Source organism: Salmo salar, chromosome ssa26, assembly GCF_905237065.1.
Source record: "Salmo salar chromosome ssa26, Ssal_v3.1, whole genome shotgun sequence".
In the NCBI taxonomy this organism is placed as follows: Eukaryota; Metazoa; Chordata; class Actinopteri; order Salmoniformes; family Salmonidae; genus Salmo; species Salmo salar.
In genome coordinates this window covers 15430001-15448452 of record NC_059467.1, presented here as the reverse complement: position 1 = coordinate 15448452, position 18452 = coordinate 15430001, and the positions used below count along the sequence as shown (strand labels likewise).

Sequence of the window (18452 nt, the reverse complement as noted above, 5' to 3'; positions counted from 1 at the left end):
GGCTGCCTCCTGTGAGAAGGAGCAAAGGAAGAGAACTGCTCTGAGGAACTGGGCCAAATAAGTCCCCCTCTCCTCCCTGCACCCCCCTCTCCTCCCTGCACCCTCCTCTCCTCCCTGCACCCTCCTCTCCTCCCTGCACCTCTCTCTCCTCCCTGCACCCCCCTCTCCTCCCTGCACCCCCCTCTCCTCCCTGCACCCCCTCTCCTCCCTGCACCCCCCCTCTCCTCCCTGCACCCCCCTCTCCTCCCTGCACCCCCTCTCCTCCCTGCACCCTCCTCTCCTCCCTGCACCCCCTCTCCTCCCTGCACTCTCTCTCTCCTCCCTGCACCCCCCTCTCCTCCCTGCACCCCCCTCTCCTCCCTGCACCCCCTCTCCTCCCTGCACCCTCCTCTCCTCCCTGCATCTCTCTCTCCTCCCTGCATCTCTCTCTCCTCCCTGCACCCCCTCTCCTCCCTGCACCCCCCTCTCCTCCCTGCACCCCCTCTCCTCCCTGCACCCCCCTCTCCTCCCTGCACCCCCTCTCCTCCCTGCACCCCCTCTCCTCCCTGCACCCTCCTCTCCTCCCTGCACCCCCCTCTCCTCCCTGCACCCCCTCTCCTCCCTGCACCCCCTCTCCTCCCTGCATCTCTCTCTCCTCCCTGCACCCCCCTCTCCTCCCTGCACCCCCCTCTCCTCCCTGCACCCCCCCTCTCCTCCCAGCACCCCCCTCTCCTCCCTGCATCTCTCTCTCCTCCCTGCACCCTCCTCTCCTCCCTGCACCCCCCTCTCCTCCCTGCACCCCCCTCTCCTCCCTGCACCCTCCTCTCCTCCCTGCATCTCTCTCTCCTCCCTGCATCTCTCTCTTGTTCCATGTCTTCTTTTTTGCTTCCCCTCCCTCTACCCAACCCTTTCCACTCCGCCTCTCTTCTCTCTCTCTCTTTCTATGTCTTTATAGTGTACTTCATATATCCCTGTAGCTTCCCCCACGATCTCTTCTCTCTCTCTCTTTCTATGTCTTTATAGTGTACTTCATATATCCCTGTAGCTTCCCCCACGATCTCTTCTCTCTCTCTCTTTCTATGTCTTTATAGTGTACTTCATATATCCCTGTAGCTTCCCCCACGATCTCTTCTCTCTCTCTCTTTCTATGTCTTTATAGTGTACTTCATATATCCCTGTAGCTTCCCCCACGATCTCTTCTCTCTCTCTCTTTCTATGTCTTTATAGTGTACTTCATATATCCCTGTAGCTTCCCCCACGATCTCTTCTCTCTCTCTCTCCGCCATGTTTTGGTGTTTTCCTCTGTTCTGCTCTGTGTCCTCCCTCCCTCTCAGCGTTGGCAGATGTGCTGGTGACGGCTGTGTGCCCGTGGCGCTGGCGGGTCCCCAGGTGGCAGAGATGACAGTTATTGATGTTCAGGTGTGAGCTTTTTACAGTGGGCCTGGAGCCTCTAGCCAGCCAGCCAGCCCCACGCACCCTGAGCACGGTCCCCTACTGAATGGGTCTGATAGAACTGCAGCAGCAGGAATACAAACAACACAGCAACAAGTCCACCTGAGAATTAGGGCTTAGCTGCGTGTGAGCACACAGCTGTGGACTTGTCTGGTACAATTGGATGTCCAGCTTTTCTTCCATTTGGTTGTGTTGCCAGTATGAGTAGAAGCTTGGCGCAAACTGCAGAGGCCGTATTTTTTGTTCAAATTAGGATGTTGACGGGTCCAAACAACAGGCCAGTTAGTTCTTGTTGGTATGTGTGCGTTTGTGTGATTCCCCAAGAGTGGCCGCACACTCGTCTCTGTGTCTCGGGCCGGTGCCAGTGCCCAGTGCCGTCCTAACACACTCCAGATGGGCCAGGCCGGGGAGTTGTTCTTGGCACGGACCGCCGCGGCAGAATGTCACAAATACTTTCCTTTATTTAGGAATGGCTCTGGGTTAGCGGCTGAGGAGAAAGGGAGGGAGGGAGGAAAAGGAGAGCGGAAGGGAGGGAGGGAGGAAAAGGAGAGAGGGAGGGAGGAAAAGGAGAGAGGGAGGGAGGAAAAAGGGGAGGGAGGGAGGAGAAGGAGAGGGAGGGAGGGAGGGAGAAAAGGAGAGAGGGAGGGAAGAGAATGAGAGAGGGAGGGAGGGAGGGAGGGAGGGAGGGAGGGAGGGAGGGAGGGAGGGAGGGAGGGGAGGGAGGGAGGGAGGGAGGGAGGGAGGGAGGGGGAGAGAAGGAGAGAGGGAGGGAGGGATGGGGGAGAGAAGGAGAGAGGGAGGCAGGGATGGGGGAGAGAGGGAGGGAGGGATGGGGGAGAGAAGGAGAGAGGGAGGGAGGGATGGGGGAGAGAGGGAGGGAGGGATGGGGGAGAGAGGGAGGGAGGGATGGGGGAGAGAAGGAGAGAGGGAGGGAGGGATGGGGGAGAGAAGGAGAGAGGGAGGGAGGGATGGGGGAGAGAGGGAGGGAGGGATGGGGAGAGAAGGAGAGAGGGAGGGAGGGATGGGGAGAGAGGGAGGGAGGGATGGGGGAGAGAAGGAGAGAGGGAGGGAGGGATGGGGGAGAGAGGGAGGGAGGGATGGGGGAGAGAAGGAGAGAGGGAGGGAGGGATGGGGGAGAGAGGGAGGGAGGGATGGGGGAGAGAGGGAGGGAGGGATGGGGGAGAGAAGGAGAGAGGGAGGGAGGGATGGGGAGAGAAGGAGAGAGGGAGGGAGGGATGGGGGAGAGAGGGAGGGAGGGATGGGGAGAGAAGGAGAGAGGGAGGGAGGGATGGGGGAGAGAGGGAGGGAGGGATGGGGAGAGAAGGAGAGAGGGAGGGAGGGAGGGAGAAACAGAGCTCTATGGAACATCTGGATTTTATTAGCAGCCATTGGGAAAATGTGAAAAGGAGTTTTTTTTCCCTGTGAGCAGTGATATGCTGCATGTAACCACTTCACTGCCGAGGGACGCCCTCCCTGAAGAGAACAGATGGCCGCTAGACTTCAATACAATTATATCAATAACAGCCATCACTGCCGTCAGCGACACATGACAAGCACATGAAAGTGCGGAGAGGCAGGGAGCCGAAAGTTGTCTCACAAGTGCTGTTGTGTTGGGTGGGAAGGACGCCGACTCTGAAACGCAGGTCTCTCGTCAGGGCGTTTTCATCACCATCACCCTGAAGTCTCCCTCTCCCTCACAGTTCAAACCAAGAGCTGGCTTTTCCACCAGACCGCCAATAACATCACATTACCCAGAAACAGAAACAGAGGGTGAATGGAGAGAGGTGGAGGAATAAACAGTAATGTAGGCAGTAAATGAATAAACACAAAGACGTGAGGGAATACACACTGGGGCGCTGAACAATTCAGAGACTGAGAGTCCTATTTAAACATAAATAGAGAAGTAGAGAGTACGGAGTAGCAGTATTGGTTCCTTGTTTTCCATGTTGTTCTACCTTTCTCCCTGGCCATGCCTCATGTCTCAGACATCTGAGTACTGTATCCGCTGTCTCTGACTGGTGCAGACGAGGAGAGAGCGGATCTCTCCTGTGTATTAGACCGTTTTACACTGACCCTGTCCTGGCCTGGCCTGGTCTGGTCTGGTCTGGTCTGGCCTGGTCTGGCCTGGTCTGGTCTGGTCTGGCCTGGTGTGGCCTGGTCTGGTCTGGTCTGGTCTGGTCTGGTCTGGCCTGGTCTGGCCTGGTCTGGCCTGGTCTGGCCTGGTCTGGTCTGGCCTGGTGTGGCCTGGTCTGGCCTGGTCTGGCCTGGTCTGGTCTGGCCTGGTCTGGTCTGGCCTGGTGTGGCCTGGTCTGGCCTAGCCTGGTCTGGTCTGGCCTGGTGTGGTCTGGTCTGGCCTGGTCTGGTCTGGTCTGGCCTGGTCTGGCCTGGTCTGGTCTGGCCTGGCCTGGTCTGGTCTGGCCTGGTGTGGTCTGGTCTGGCCTAGCCTGGTCTGGTCTGGCCTGGTCTGGCCTGGTCTGGCCTGGTCTGGCCTGGTCTGGTCTGGCCTGGTCTGGCCTGGTCTGGCCTGGTCTGGTCTGGCCTAGCCTGGTCTGGTCAGCTGGCGTCCTCTGCCCAGTAACTCAGTGGTAACTAGGTCAGCCCAGGAACCAGTGTGTCTGGCCTCATCCCTCTCTCCTCTCCTCCTCCTCAGATGGATGAATGGAGTGTCTGAGGACCTCCTCCTCCTCCTCCTCCTCCTCCTCCTCCTCCACACAGCTGGGGTCTCAGCCATTACACACCACATGGGTCACCGCTGCACTGCCGCCACACCCTAAATGGTTTTAACATATATTCTGTGAGTTATTACTGTGTGAGCTGTGAGGCTCCTGCTGCGCTCAGTCTAACTTTTCCTATGTTGTCTATCTTTCATTCCACACACACACACACACACACACACACACACACACACACACACACACACACACACACACACACACACACACACACACACACACACACACGCATTTTCTCCCTGGGCCTTTCAGTTCTCGATTATTAAACATACATTTATTCCCCACTGAATGTTTGTTTTCACTAAACATATTTGTTCAGCCCAGTCTGTGTAGTATCACAGTGATTCTCAAGTAACAGGGTAACGTGTGTATTTGTTCCTGCTTGTACATTTCTGTGGAGGGAGCTGGGGGTTTCTCTCTCCAAGGCTCTCTCTCCCACCATGTCATTAGTGAACCTAAAGCCTCTGAACTCTAAATCAGCTCAAGATGATCACAAGTCTGGTTTCTAACACACACAGAGAGAGAGAGAGAGAGAGAGAGAGAGAGAGAGAGAGAGAGAGAGAGAGAGAGAGAGAGAGAGAGAGAGAGAGAGAGAGAGAGAGAGAGAGAGAGAGAGAGAGAGAGAGAGAGAGAGAGAGAGAGAGAGAGAGACAAACAGACAGAGAGAGGCACAGAGAGAGAGAGAGAGAGAGAGAGAGAGAGAGAGAGAGAGAGAGACAGACAGACAGACAGACAGAGAGAGAGAGAGGCAGAGAGAGAGGCACAGAGAGAGAGAGAGAGACAGACAGAGAGAGAGAGGCACAGAGAGAGAGAGAGAGAGAGAGTGAGAGAGAGAGAGAGAGAGAGAGAGAGAGAGGCAGATAGGTGGCTGGGCTGTCTGCCATTCAGACAGGTTGACTGAGTTCTCCCAGCCAGGAGGACATTTACATCATCATCATCACAGCCAGGCTCCTCCATCCAGCACGTCTGATCACTATCTAACCCACTATCCCTCTGCTCCAACAACTCCCTCCCATCAGACCTAGTCTGTTCTTTATGGTGCCTCCACCCACTCCCATGCTAAGGGGGCTATGCAGGCCCATGGTCTCTGTCAATCCCTGGGTCAGGAGAGGGGCGATGGGGATAGGGAGTCTGGAGGGGGGCTAGGGAGAGGGGTGCGGGGGTCCCTGGGTGCGGGGTCCTGGGGCCGAGGCGCAGGGCTCTAATCCCCATGTTTTGATGTGAGGCCTGTGTTTGTGTGGACTACTCAGCGGCCTGATGGGGAGCAGATGTGGGAAGGCAGGCGGGCGGGCACCGAGCCAGAGCAGCTGGGAGAAATTAAAAACAACAGCATTCCTGGAGACTGGGGGAATTACAGAGAAAGGGAGAGAGAACGAGAGGGAGAGAGGGAACGCAGTAGAGACAGGGAGAGATTTCGGCGTATGTGTCACAGAGAGGAGCCCATTTGGAGAGAGGGAGAGCGACAGAGGAGCAAGAGAAGATCTCTAGAGACCTTCTCAGAGTCTGTCCGCGTCTAAGGCAGAGTTACAGTAGCTCTGTTCTAATGGTCACGGTGAAGGATAGGCCATGTGAATACATAGACAGACACTACCAGCATCCAACCAGGCTCTTAATGGCCTGTCATTACGCAATGGTTTCTTCTGTGTTTGGTGGTTTTAGTGAAAGCACATGTCCTGAAACCCATAAAGAGACCCAGAAATAGCTCCAGAATGACAAACTGGAGTGTGATCTCGCAGCGAATCGTTTTTCATCTTGTTTGTAGCACACTAGGAGAGGACTGAACTGAAACCATTTTTAGAACACTGAATGCTGACTGACTGTTTCTTCCCTGAAAGCCATTTTTAGGCGTGATTACGGGAAACATACAGCTGTGTACAGGAGAGACTGACAACAGTATAATTATCAAAAGCTTTTGACTGCACACTGTGGGCTGCAGCTAAAGCCAGAGACGGCGTCGGGCTCCCAAATCCTCAGGGAGTCTATGAAGCAGCATTGTATCCTGGGTAAAATCTATTGTCTGTATTGATTACTGTGTAGATCCACTTTGAGTGGGAGATAAAAGGGCTGCATGGAAGGAAGAAGAGGAAGGATCAGAACGTCCTGTACCACTCCCCTGAACAGGATCCACTGGTTCCTTAATTAGACAGAGGACAACACCGGTGAATGCGACAGGACACACGCTGTGGTCAGGTGGACATGCTGGGGGATTGACAGCTCTACCCAGGAAGTCTGTTGGGTGTGTGGACCCTCAAAACTCTGTTTCTCTCTGTCTTTAATAGTCTCTCCATCTCGCTCTTGTCTTTCCCTCTCTGTTTCTCCCCTGGCGCGAGTCTTCCTGTCCTTCAGCACAATGGGAGCACAGAGGGCCACAGATGGGGGGGGGGGGGACAGAGCAGACTTTCTAATGTATTAAAAGTGAAATCCAGAGTGTGTGGGGTGTGTGTGTGTGTGTGTGTGTGTGTGTGTGTGTGTGTGTGTGTGTGTGTGTGTGTGTGTGTGTGTGTGTGTGTGTGTGCTTTAGCTGGTCAGATTAAACAGCTGTGAGTAATCTCACGGTAGTTGCAGACAGGCCAGGAGGGCAGGACTCCTCCCTCTCTCTCCCCCTCGCCCCAGAAGTCTCGGCCCTCACAGCCAGGCTGTGGTCACTCCCAGAACCCCTCGGGAGCCATCGCAGCATTTGCCATGTGGAGGAACTCTCCCCAAGGATTAACGAAGAACCCTGATTAAGGCATGCTTTCTGTCAAGAAAGGTCCACTGTGTCAATCAAATCACAGACAGAGGGTGGGTCAAGATTGTTCAGTCGTCATGGAAATAGAGTGCGTGTACATTATGGGATTCAAGTGAAGTGACCAATCAGTGATCGTCATGCAGTATAAAGAAAAAAGTGACAAGAACCCAGGCCTCAGAGAGTTTGTGTGCGTCCTCTTGAGTTGTTTTGTTGTCGTTGAAGTCAGTCAGTAGAGCTACAATAGCTCCTGAACAGGAATACTGTTTGTTGAGTGTGGTGACAGATGGACGAGCCCTGCCTGCCTCCTCCTCTCTCTGACAGACAGACAGGCAGGCAGGCAGGCAGGCAGGCAGGCAGGCAGGCAGGCAGGCAGGCAGGCAGGCAGGCAGGCAGGCAGGCAGGCAGGCAGGCAGACAGACAGACAGACAGACAGACAGACAGACAGACAGACAGACAGACAGACAGACAGACAGACAGACAGACAGGCAGGCAGGCAGGCAGGCAGGCAGGCAGACAGGAGGGGAGGGCAGCCCAACCCTGCAGCACAGAGCCAGGCAGGGTACCTGTCTACATTTGTCCCAGGCTGGGAGCGGGGACATTGCAGAAGCCACCAGCTCAGCAGGGCTCCAACTCTAACACCTGGCGAGCGGTGGCCTGGCGAGCGCCCCTTGTGTTTGCGAGGACCACAGTCACATTGTCAATGGCCATTGGAGCTTCTCGAATCTAGAATAACACTCTTGAAAATCAGAGCCTACATGTGAATATGGAAATAGGCCAGAGAAGAGTTTAAGAGAATGCCAACTGTGGGAGGAATAGTGTGGAAGGTTTCCATTCATAAACCATTGCTCTGGAACACACAGTGTGCCCTGCATGGTTTTGTCATATCAGCATACTACTAGGGCCAAAAGAGCCCAAATTAAACACAATATTATGATATATTTATTTATGTCACTCAGAATCATTCACTAAGTTTACATATAGCACATTGGTTCACTACTGTCTTTTGGGATTACATATGCAATGGTTACTGCAAAATAGTCTTCAAAAAGCAAACAGGAAGGACCTAATTAAACTGAATGTCTGTGATTTGGCATTTCAGTTTGAGACCAAAGGTGAATCTGAGTGTCTGCTGTGTTGTTTAGTGGCCCAGGGTCTGGTTGCGTCGTTTGAAACTCAAGCCCTGGTAGAGTTGTGAGTCTGGGGTGTGAAACAGAAAGTTCAGCCAGTCTGGTGGGTGGAGGGAGGGAGGGCCTGTAGCCAGCAGCAGAAGATCTGAGTTTAGTAGTCGGAGAAAGAGGAGCAGTAAGGAGATGCACCTGTCCGTCCTGGCTGTCCGTCCTGGCTGTCCGTCCTGGCTGTCCGTCCTGGCTGTGCGTCCTGGCTGTCCGTCCTGGCTGTCCGTCCTGGCTGTGCGTCCTGGCTGTCCGTCCTGGCTGTCCGTCCTGGCTGTGCGTCCTGGCTGTCCGTCTTGGCTGTCCGTCCTGGCTGTCCGTCCTGGCTGTCCGTCCTGGCTGTCCATCCTGGCTGTCCGTCCTGGCTGTCCGCCCTGCTGTCCGTCCTGGCTGTCCGTCCTGGCTGTCCGTCCTGGCTGTGCGTCCTGGCTGTCCGTCCTGGCTGTCCGTCCTTGCTGTGCGTCCTGGCTGTCCGTCCTGGCTGTCCGTCCTGGCTGTCCGTCCTGGCTGTCCGTCCTTGCTGTGCGTCCTGGCTGTCCGTCCTGGCTGTCCGTCCTTGCTGTGCGTCCTGGCTGTCCGTCCTGGCTGTCCGTCCTTGCTGTGCGTCCTGGCTGTCCGTCCTGGCTGTCCGTCCTGGCTGTGCGTCCTGGCTGTCCGTCCTTGCTGTGCGTCCTGGCTGTCCGTCCTGGCTGTCCGTCCTGGCTGCGGAGGTGACTTCTCCCTGCTTCCCCAGAAACACTTTAACCCTGAGGACCATGGCATCCTCCTGCACCCCCCCTCTACCATCCTGCAGCTGCTCTCCCTGGAGGTCAAGACCTAATTATCCTCCTGTTGCTCGTTTGGCAGTGACCCGATGTGTTTGGTTATTTTTGCACTTGACAGTGGTGGGCGGCAGCGGCTGCAGCTTAGCGGGTGGAGTGGGGTGGGTTGGGGTGGGGGTCTGTTCCAAACATAGCCAGGAGTACTAGAGCTACATGCTAGTGGGGTGCCTGTAGGTCTAAGAGGCGAGCTGCTCCCTGCGTGCCCGACATGATCCTGCTGTCCGAGTGGGGTTAGCAGTGGAGTGAACCCCGAGACAGCTGATAGAGAATGACTGGCTTAAACCTTCCTCTTCAGCGCATGCCTCTGTACTGGTCTAATGCAGATACTGGGTACAGGGCTTGCAGGGTATATACACGTGTATATATATAATCTCTCCCGGTGGGTACACACACGCACTCGAATACGTGCGCGCGCCCGGTCTCACACACTGTAAAGCTATCTTTTCCGTGGCTGTGAAAGCCATCACACTCGGCAGCTCATGTTTTTGTAGCAGAAGGATCCCATTCCACCCACATCCCTCTGACGGCTGCTGCTTCCCCTGTTACACTCAGTGTTTACCATGGAGCATTTAATACTGAGTACTCCAACACTGAGCCAGGGCTGATCACTGGATAATGTGTATGCATGACCCCTGCAAAATATATTACTAAGATTATTATTTATCCATATTATTTCAAAGAACAAACATTATTTTGAATGAAAAAGTACGTGATTATGTGTAAACGATGTATTTGAGATTGCAATCAATAGACCTTTTAATACATCAAAAAGATAGCTGACATTTACAGCCTTCTCTCTGCAGCTTTGCGTAAGAAACTACAAGAGTTGTTGTGGTCGTAGTAGGAGGCAGAAAGAGTGCCAGTGTGGGGACTGGGCAGTGACAAGCCAGTGTGGGGACTGGGCAGTGACAAGCCAGTGTGGGGACTGGGCAGTGACAAGCCAGTGTGGGGACTGGGCAGTGACAAGCCAGTGTGTCCCTGTGTATGTGGGAGGCGGCAGGGCACGGCAGGGGAACAGCAGCCCTTGTCCTATCTCCTGGAAGAGGCGATGCCACCTGACCACTCCAGGCCGTCCCGTCCCACCTGTCCCCAACCGGAGCAGCCCTACCTTGCCTTGTTTGGTCCCTGCCTGGGGCCTCGTTCCAGCCTCGTAGAAGTGTCTCTGTGATAGACAGCGGCAGATCCAGCTGCACTTGTCACTGACTGTCAAGCGCCTGTCCATATGGAGGACGAGAGGGGACAGGCGGGGAGTGTCAGTGGGACTGGGGCGGAGGGGGAGTGGCGGGGGCGGGGGTCCCGTCAGCAGCAGCTGAGTGGACCAGCAGGTGTTACATTATCCAAGAGCTGTAATATTTTGCGTGTCGTTCCAAGCCCCAATCTCTCTGTCTCTCTACTGTAGTACGACATCGTTCACAGAGGCTACGGTCCAAACACTTAAAAGACACACCCTCGTCCACTTACCCTCGCCTTATGCCCTTGGGGGAATCCCCGTCGCCATCTTGGAGGGTGGTCCAAATGATTAGCCAAGCAAGGGAAGTTTGCAACCTAAACCCTCGTTTTCAGTCGGCTTTGCGAGTGTACAATTATCCGGGGCCTGAAACTCCCCACAATGCAATTCGCGACGGTTGTACTTCCGCTAAGAAAAGTCAGTGAAAACTTAAAAACAACATCAACGGAGAAGTCAACATACAAGTGTAAGTAAAAACAAATGCAAATAGGTTAGAAATGTTGCTACTACGTAAAAAGTAAATATGTTTTTGTTTGGGTATCTTTTGGAAATTGTAGAAAATAAGATTTTCCTTCTTCAGAAGTTCCAGCTAGGCAGGCTAATGTTAGTTAGATAATTCATTGGCTAGCTATCATACAGTAGGCGTATATTAATAATGATGTATTTAATATAAGTAGACATGCACTCATAATTGAATGTAGCGCATATAAAGCACCCACAAGCCACCGGTGGCTGAAAACACAATCATCGCGGGATGAACGAGTGACGAATTTCTGGCCAAGGGTGGTCCATTTAAAAATCCTTCCTCCCTCCCTCGCCCCTTGCCCTGCAACTGTTTTCTCGTCAGACGTCATGATACGTCATCAGAAGTGTCCACTAATTTGAGGGCTGAGGGGATAGGATGTGTCTTTTAAGTGTTTGGACCGCAGCCAGAGTCTCTGCAGCAGAAACAAGACCTCACAGGCAGGCCATCAATACATTCTCTCTCATAACAAATCAGTGGGTCATGAGTGGGTGTCAGATAATGGAAGCAACACTGATCAATAAATACAACTCGCCATTAAGAATTTTTTCGGAGAAGTAAATAGCTTGTTTGGGTCTGATTTTGATCGTGTGCGTTCTGTACCTGGATGTTTGTGTCTGGGGGCAGATATATTGTTGGTGTCTGATGTGTCTTTCATGTTTGTCTCTCTCTCTCTCTCTCTCTCTCTCTCTCTCTCTCTCTCTCTCTCTCTCTCTCTCTCTCTCTCTCTCTCTCTCTCTCTCTCTCTCTCTCCTGCAGGTAGCACAGAACAGAAGGTTGGAACGATGCCCGATTCACCTGCTGATGTCAAAACCCAGCCCAGGTTGACTCCGCCCACAATGCCACCTCCACCCCCGGCCGTCAGCCAGGCACCCAATCGCAACGCTTCATTCACACCCACCACCAGTAGGTCAAGTAAGGCATTTTTTTTATTCATTATTTCTCTGTTTGCATTTCGCACCCAAATAGTCACTCTAAAATATGTATGCAGGCTATCTTTCAATTTCAAAAAATACTTATATCATATTTTACCTAGCATAAAGTACTATTCTGTATTGCTACCATGTCTGTGTTCTTCCTTGAATGCCTGAATCCTCTTTCTAACTTTAGAAAGAACCTTGTAAATTCCCTGAGGTAGTACTATGTATCTATCTTGAAGGTGTTTTGTGCAGCATTGGGCCAGGCAGGATGTGAACAGAATAGTGAGCTGGTAGGAGTGCTGCATCAGCTCTTCTCTGTCATTGGCACGGCTCTACCTCTGCGTCTGTTAGGCTGTTAGGCTGTTAGGCTGTTAGGAAGGGAACCAGCCTGGGCTGCAGGGGAAACAGGCAGCTGCTGGGCTCCATAGGCCTGGCTGTGTGTTTCTGATGATAGCTTCAAAATGACGAAGACTTCAGTCACTTGTGTGTGTACAGGTAGAATTCCCTTTTGGAACAAGTGTCTTGGAGTATATGTGAGAATGGCTGTGGCATTGTCTCAGTGTGTGTGTGTGTGTGTGTGTGTGTGTGTGTGTGTGTGTGTGTGTGTGTGTGTGTGTGTGTGTGTGTGTGTGTGTGTGTGTGTGTGTGTGTGTGTGTGTGTGTGTGTGTGGGTGGGAGGGCTTGTTTACCGGCTGTAGTGATACAGGGGGCATTGCTGGGCTCGCCGGGCTACAGACCACTATCTTCCCTATATAACAATGACAGGCCGTGTTGTTTCACCTGTTGTGAAACAGTGTAGCTCGCTCTCCCCTCTAAAACCAGAACACAAGTGGCAGGTCACATGGTTAGCCCACATGTGTGGGCTCCAAGGCTCCAATGGACAGATTAGATTCGAGGGTAGAAATGAGAGGAACTGTGTACTGGAACATATATTCAAACACTACCATCTAACACACACTGTTGGCGTACTGCCATATGCACTCCAACAAACTGTGGGAGAAATGAAACGCCCTGCAGATTGAAATGTTTTCAAACATATTAGGGATGGGTGGTACTCAGATCGTCATACCATCCTTCTCTCATATCCACCCTTCTCTCATACCGGGATATACGGTCATACCATCCTTCTCTCATACCGGGATATACGGTCATACCATCCTTCTCTCATATCCGCCCTTCTCTCATACCGGGATATACGGTCATACCATCCTTCTCTCATATCCGCCCTTCTCTCATACCGGGATATACGGTCATACCATCCTTCTCTCATATCCGCCCTTCTCTCATACCAGGATATACGTTATTTCTGGCTTAGTACACAAGGTGGCGCCAAAAAACGCAAAAAAACAATATTGGGCATCTATTACTAGAATGCTAACAAAATTAGCACAAGTATTATTGAATTTCGATGGAGGCTGCTAGCTAAATATGCTAAGGAACGCAAAATAAAATAAAATAATTGCAGAGACAGGCAATCCTGCTAAGAAATGTATACATACATAGGTAGGCGCTACCGAATGTCATTTTTGGTGAGTTTGGACATTTACAAGTGAATGTGGACGAGAGACATTGTCCAAATGAACAAAGTTCCGACGCATGCTTGTCTTAAGGAAGAACAGTACTGGAAATCAAGATCATGGAAGCTGTACAGATAACTCATCCAAAGAGTTTTGACTTCTCAAACATGGCAGTAAGCTAACACAGTATGATTCCCCGTCACCTTATTAGTTTAGCCACTTACTTACATTAACTCCCAAGTTAAACTTAGGGGTCGTGTAAATGCGGAATTCTGCGTTTTTCACGCAGGAAAGAAAGATAAAACGCTAAAGAAATATCTTGCTGCATTTTTTTAAAACACAGACTAATTTCGTGCTTCAGTTGTACTTCTCCGCTCAGATGAGAATTCACCATGGGCATTCAGCACTCTGACTGATGTCAAGCTACTTTTCTCTGGTGCTTTTCACTGTGTAGGCTACTTTTCTCTGGTAAAATGCAAGATTAACTTTCAACAAAACATTAGGAAATGTAGCTGGCTACATTCTTTCTATGATACACATTAGAAATATGATGGTCATGTACAGTTTTTGGCAAAAAAATAACTTATTTTTACATTGGAAGCTCATTTACTTGTGTAGCTAGCTAACAGCCAAGTAGCGTTGCACTTCTGTTGTCATCTGATGAAAATGAAGCTAATTTCTCCCGAATGTGTTATACTAATGTATTTTCTGTGAAGGACAACTATAGTTGCACATCCCTGATTACTCTATTGAGGCAAAATAACACTGTTGGCTTTCAATATAAAACCCGACCACTGGACTCACCTGCTCCTGCTTTCCCCCGTTGTGCTATTTCAAACAAACACGTGACTGGCTCCACTGTTCTGGGGAACTACGGTTAGCTTCATAATGTAAAATAATGTGACAGGTGAAATGAAGAATGCAATCTGCTTTATCGCTTAACGTATTGCACAAGTTGACTAAAGGTATTTACTTAAAAAGTAGCTACAAATATTAAAATGTATTGAAAAACCTCAAATAAATAGTTTCAATATTTCAAAATACCCTGGTATATGGTATATATGGTATACTGCCCACCAAGCTTAAATCTTATCATATTAAACTCACTCGCACATGCATACAACCTTTAATATCTCAATAATTCAGCCACATACACCCAAGACAAAGAATTAACAAAACATAAAAACATCAGAATTATATGCAGTATACACCGTGCATAAACACTCAAAAACAGCCCAGAAATATCAGAAGAAACAGAATACTACGCTATAGGATGAGATCCTAATGAGTGAATTGAATATGATTTCATTCTGATTGAGACAGACATCTTGTTGTGACAGTCACTGAAGACAGCGGATGGAGTGTAAGAATATCCCACCAGTATTGGGTAATGTACCATTCAGTAGATGAAGCAGGGGAAAGGTGGAGAGTGGAACGGAGGGAGTAGTGGAGGGGTGTGGAGTAGGAGTGTGGCAGCCAGGCAGGGTGGGGAGGCGGGGTGGGGGTGCCCTGAACCTGAAAGCTGCAAATCTACTTTCAGCTGGTGGACATGTGCAAGGACTGATTTAGCAACACACCTGCTATAGGAATAAACTAACACAGGCCACAGGCCTATTTTTGGCACCTCTTTAACACGTTCCTCTTATAGTTGTGTCCTACTGAGTGAGTGGGTGAGCGAAAGTTAGAAACAGACTGGCGAAGGGGAGGAGGGGCAGTGGGAGAGAGGGGGGAGGGTCAAACGGTCCCACTTGTGAGAGGCAGCTGAAGTTACTGCACACAGAGCCTTCACTCAAACTGGTATGAGCCGTGGCGGAGCAGGAGCAGCAGAGTACATGTTAGCAGCCAAGTGTCTTTACCCAGCCTTAGTGTGTGCCCTGGCCCCAGCCTTAGTGTGTGCCCTGGCCCCAGCCTTAGTGTGTGCCCTGGCCCCAGCCTTAGTGTGTGCCCTGGCCCCAGCCTTAGTGTGTTCCCTGGCCCCAGCCTTAGTGTGTGCCCTGGCCCCAGCCTTAGTGTGTGCCCTGGCCCCAGCCTTAGTGTGTGCCCTGGCCCCAGCCTTAGTGTGTGCCCTGGCCCCAGCCTTAGTGTGTGCCCTGGCCCCAGCCTTAGTGTGTTCCCTGGCCCCAGCCTTAGTGTGTGCCCTGGCCTCAGCCTTAGTGTGTGCCCTGGCCCCAGCCTTAGTGTGTGCCCTGGCCCCAGCCTTAGTGTGTGCCCTGGCCCCAGCCTTAGTGTGTGCCCTGGCCCCAGCCTTAGTGTGTGCCCTGGCCCCAGCCTTAGTGTGTGCCCTGGCCCCAGCCTTAGTGTGTGCCCTGGCCCCAGCCTTAGTGTGTGCCCTGGCCCCAGCCTTAGTGTGTGCCCTGGCCCCAGCCTTAGTGTGTTCCCTGGCCCCAGCCTTAGTGTGTTCCCTGGCCCCAGCCTTAGTGTGTGCCCTGGCCCCAGCCTTAGTGTGTGCCCTGGCCCCAGCCTTAGTGTGTGCCCTGGCCCCAGCCTTAGTGTGTGCCCTGGCCCCAGCCTTAGTGTGTGCCCTGGCCCCAGCCTTAGTGTGTGCCCTGGCCCCAGCCTTAGTGTGTGCCCTGGCCCCAGCCTTAGTGTGTGCCCTGGAGTTCTCCACCTCAACCTTAAGGATGCATGTACCTTCACCACCCTCCTCGACCCTGTCCTCCGGTGCCCTCACACCGCATGGCGCCCGGGGGGAGGAGGTAGAGGGACAGGAGGAGGATGGAGGAGGACAACAGACTGGTACTGACGGAGGGCCTCTCTCCCTCTCTCTCCCTGCAGTGCTGAACGGGAGCAGTCACTCAAGTCACTCGCCCACGTCGCTCAACGGGGCGCCCTCTACACCCAACGGCTTCAGCAACGGCCCCGCCATGTCGTCCACCGCCTCCCTGTCCAATCAGCAGCTGCCGCCGGCCTGCGGTGCCCGCCAGCTCTGCAAGCTCAAGCGCTTCCTCACCACGCTGCAGCAGTTCGGCAACGACATCTCGCCCGAGATCGGAGAGCGGGTCCGCAGTCTGGTGCTGGGCCTGGTGGTAAGTCCTACTCGCCTCTTCTCCTCTTCTCTCTCCCTCTCCCCTTGTCTGTCTATCTCTCCCACTCGTTCTCCTACTTTTCTGGAGCTACGGTACCTACTTAGTTGTGTCCAACATCTCTTTCTGTCTCTCCATGTCCAGCTCTGTCTGTCTCCTAGTCATACTGTGAAGCTTCTTCTCCAAGTGTTCCAATCTCTCCTTTCCTCTGGTTTTTGACAGAATTCCACCCTGACCATAGAAGAGTTCCACTCCAAACTCCAGGAGGCGACCAACTTCCCGCTGCGTCCCTTTGTCATTCCATTCCTCAAGGTACGCACATCAAAACCCAACGTAGACAGACCCTCCCTGTTCCCAATAGGCTGCCTAGGAATCCCCAGGTTATTTCCCAGTATATCCCTTTGAGCAGCTTTCACTTCTGATATTAGCAAGCATATGGCGATGAAAGTAAGGGCTTTCGAGAACAAAACCCACCCAAACAAACAAAGAATATTCTCCGGCTGGCTGGCCAGTGTAGAAAGCGACCTGGTTTCTGTGCCTGAGCCGTGTGTGATTCCTCCATTAGTGTGTGAGTGTAGAGCTGATTGAAGCTCGCTAGATAAAGGGAGTAGGACCCTGCCGATTTCCAACCCAGTCTGCTGCAGCCTGCCTGGCGCTGGGTTGATCTGCTGGTCCATATGGCCATCGTTTGCGATTCATTAAAACTGGCACACGAGTGTTTACCCTGAGTGGCGCGGCGTGGAGCAGAGGGAGGGAGGGAGGGAGGGAGGAGGGGGGGTAAATAAGACTCCCTGACAGATGTTGCTGGCCCGGGGCGGCTACCACGCAGAGCTTTTCACTCTGGCTGATGTCTTTGGTCTGATCCTGTTACCTGCATTGTCAAACCCACAGTTACGGAGACGAGGGCAGAGAAAAAGAGAGACAAAGTCCATCCTTCCCGAACAAATGTCATTATTCATAACACGTTACTCTGCTGGGGTCCAGAAGTCACAATGCCAGCTGTTCAATATATACAACATGTAACAAATGTGACAGTAGGGAATAGGGAACGTTTGGCACTGAGGCCTTAAGGGACAGTGCTGACGGTTCTGATGGAGGGAGGGGCAGTCCTGCTGACACTGCGTGTGCGTGTCTGTGTGCGTGTCTGTGTGCGTGTCTGTGTGCGCGCGTGCCTGCGTCTGTCTGTGTCTGTGCTGAGTGCTGGCCGTGCTGCTTGGTGGTGACTAGGGCCCACATTCCTGTATGTCCCACACACTCTGTCTCTCTGTCCCTCCTGTTTATTCCCAGAGCAGAGGGACATATGGGGGACAACAGGGGGGCGGGCCAAGCTGGAGTCATGCCTGGTTATTAACTACAATTGCAGACATGGTGGTGGCTTGTACGGTTGTGGATGGAATGTATTCCACACACCACATACCAACACAAATGCATTCACATACATACAATACATTCACTACGGAGATCTTGGTTGGCTCAGTGAGGGAAAGATTGTTGTGTAGATAAACAAGCAAACAGTATCTGCTTTATAGAAAGGTGTTAACTAGCAACCAGGCAGCATGTCCACAGTGTGCTAGATAGATAGATAGATACTATAGATAGATAGATAGATAGATAGATAGATAGATAGATAGATAGATAGATAGATAGATAGATAGATAGATAGATAGATAGATACGATAGATACGATAGATACTATAGATACTATAGATAGATAGATAGATAGATAGATAGATAGATAGATAGATAGATAGATAGATAGATAGATAGATAGATAGATAGATACTATAGATAGATACGATAGATAGATAGATAGATAGATAGATAGATAGATAGATAGATAGATAGATAGATAGATAGATAGATAGATAGATAGATAGATAGATAGATAGATACGATAGATAGATACGATAGATAGATAGATACGATAGATAGATAGATACGATAGATAGATAGATAGATAGATAGATAGATACGATAGATAGATACGATAGATAGATAGATAGATAGATAGATAGATAGATAGATAGATAGATAGATAGATAGATAGATAGATAGATAGATAGATAGATACTATAGATAGATACTATAGATAGATACTATAGATACTATAGATACTATAGATAGATAGATAGATAGATAGATAGATAGATAGATAGATAGATAGATAGATAGATAGATAGATAGATAGATAGATAGATAGATAGATAGATAGATAGATAGATAGATAGATAGATAGATAGATAGATACTATAGATACTATAGATAGATACTATAGCTACGATAGATAGATACTATAGCTACGATAGATAGATACGATATATAGATAGATACGATATATAGATAGATACTATAGATAG

The 18452-nt window shown here is 51.2% G+C and overlaps 1 protein-coding gene across 13 annotated transcripts in view; it reads left to right on the top strand.

Moving 5' to 3' along the window:
• LOC106587162 (protein CBFA2T3-like) overlaps positions 1 to 18452 on the top strand; it is a 59425-nt gene that overhangs the window by 20280 nt on the left and 20693 nt on the right. For 8 of the 13 annotated variants that reach the window (XM_045708023.1, XM_045708024.1, XM_045708018.1 and 5 more), the window contains exons 2-4: positions 11395 to 11550; positions 15848 to 16098; positions 16318 to 16407. In XM_045708023.1, the coding sequence (XP_045563979.1) occupies positions 11395 to 11550; positions 15848 to 16098; positions 16318 to 16407 (497 nt within the window). Of the gene's footprint in view, positions 1 to 4204; positions 4226 to 10396; positions 10579 to 11394; positions 11551 to 15847; positions 16099 to 16317; positions 16408 to 18452 lie in introns of those variants that run through there. The other 5 variants (XM_045708020.1, XM_045708022.1, XM_045708030.1 and 2 more) reach the window with 3 other exon arrangements.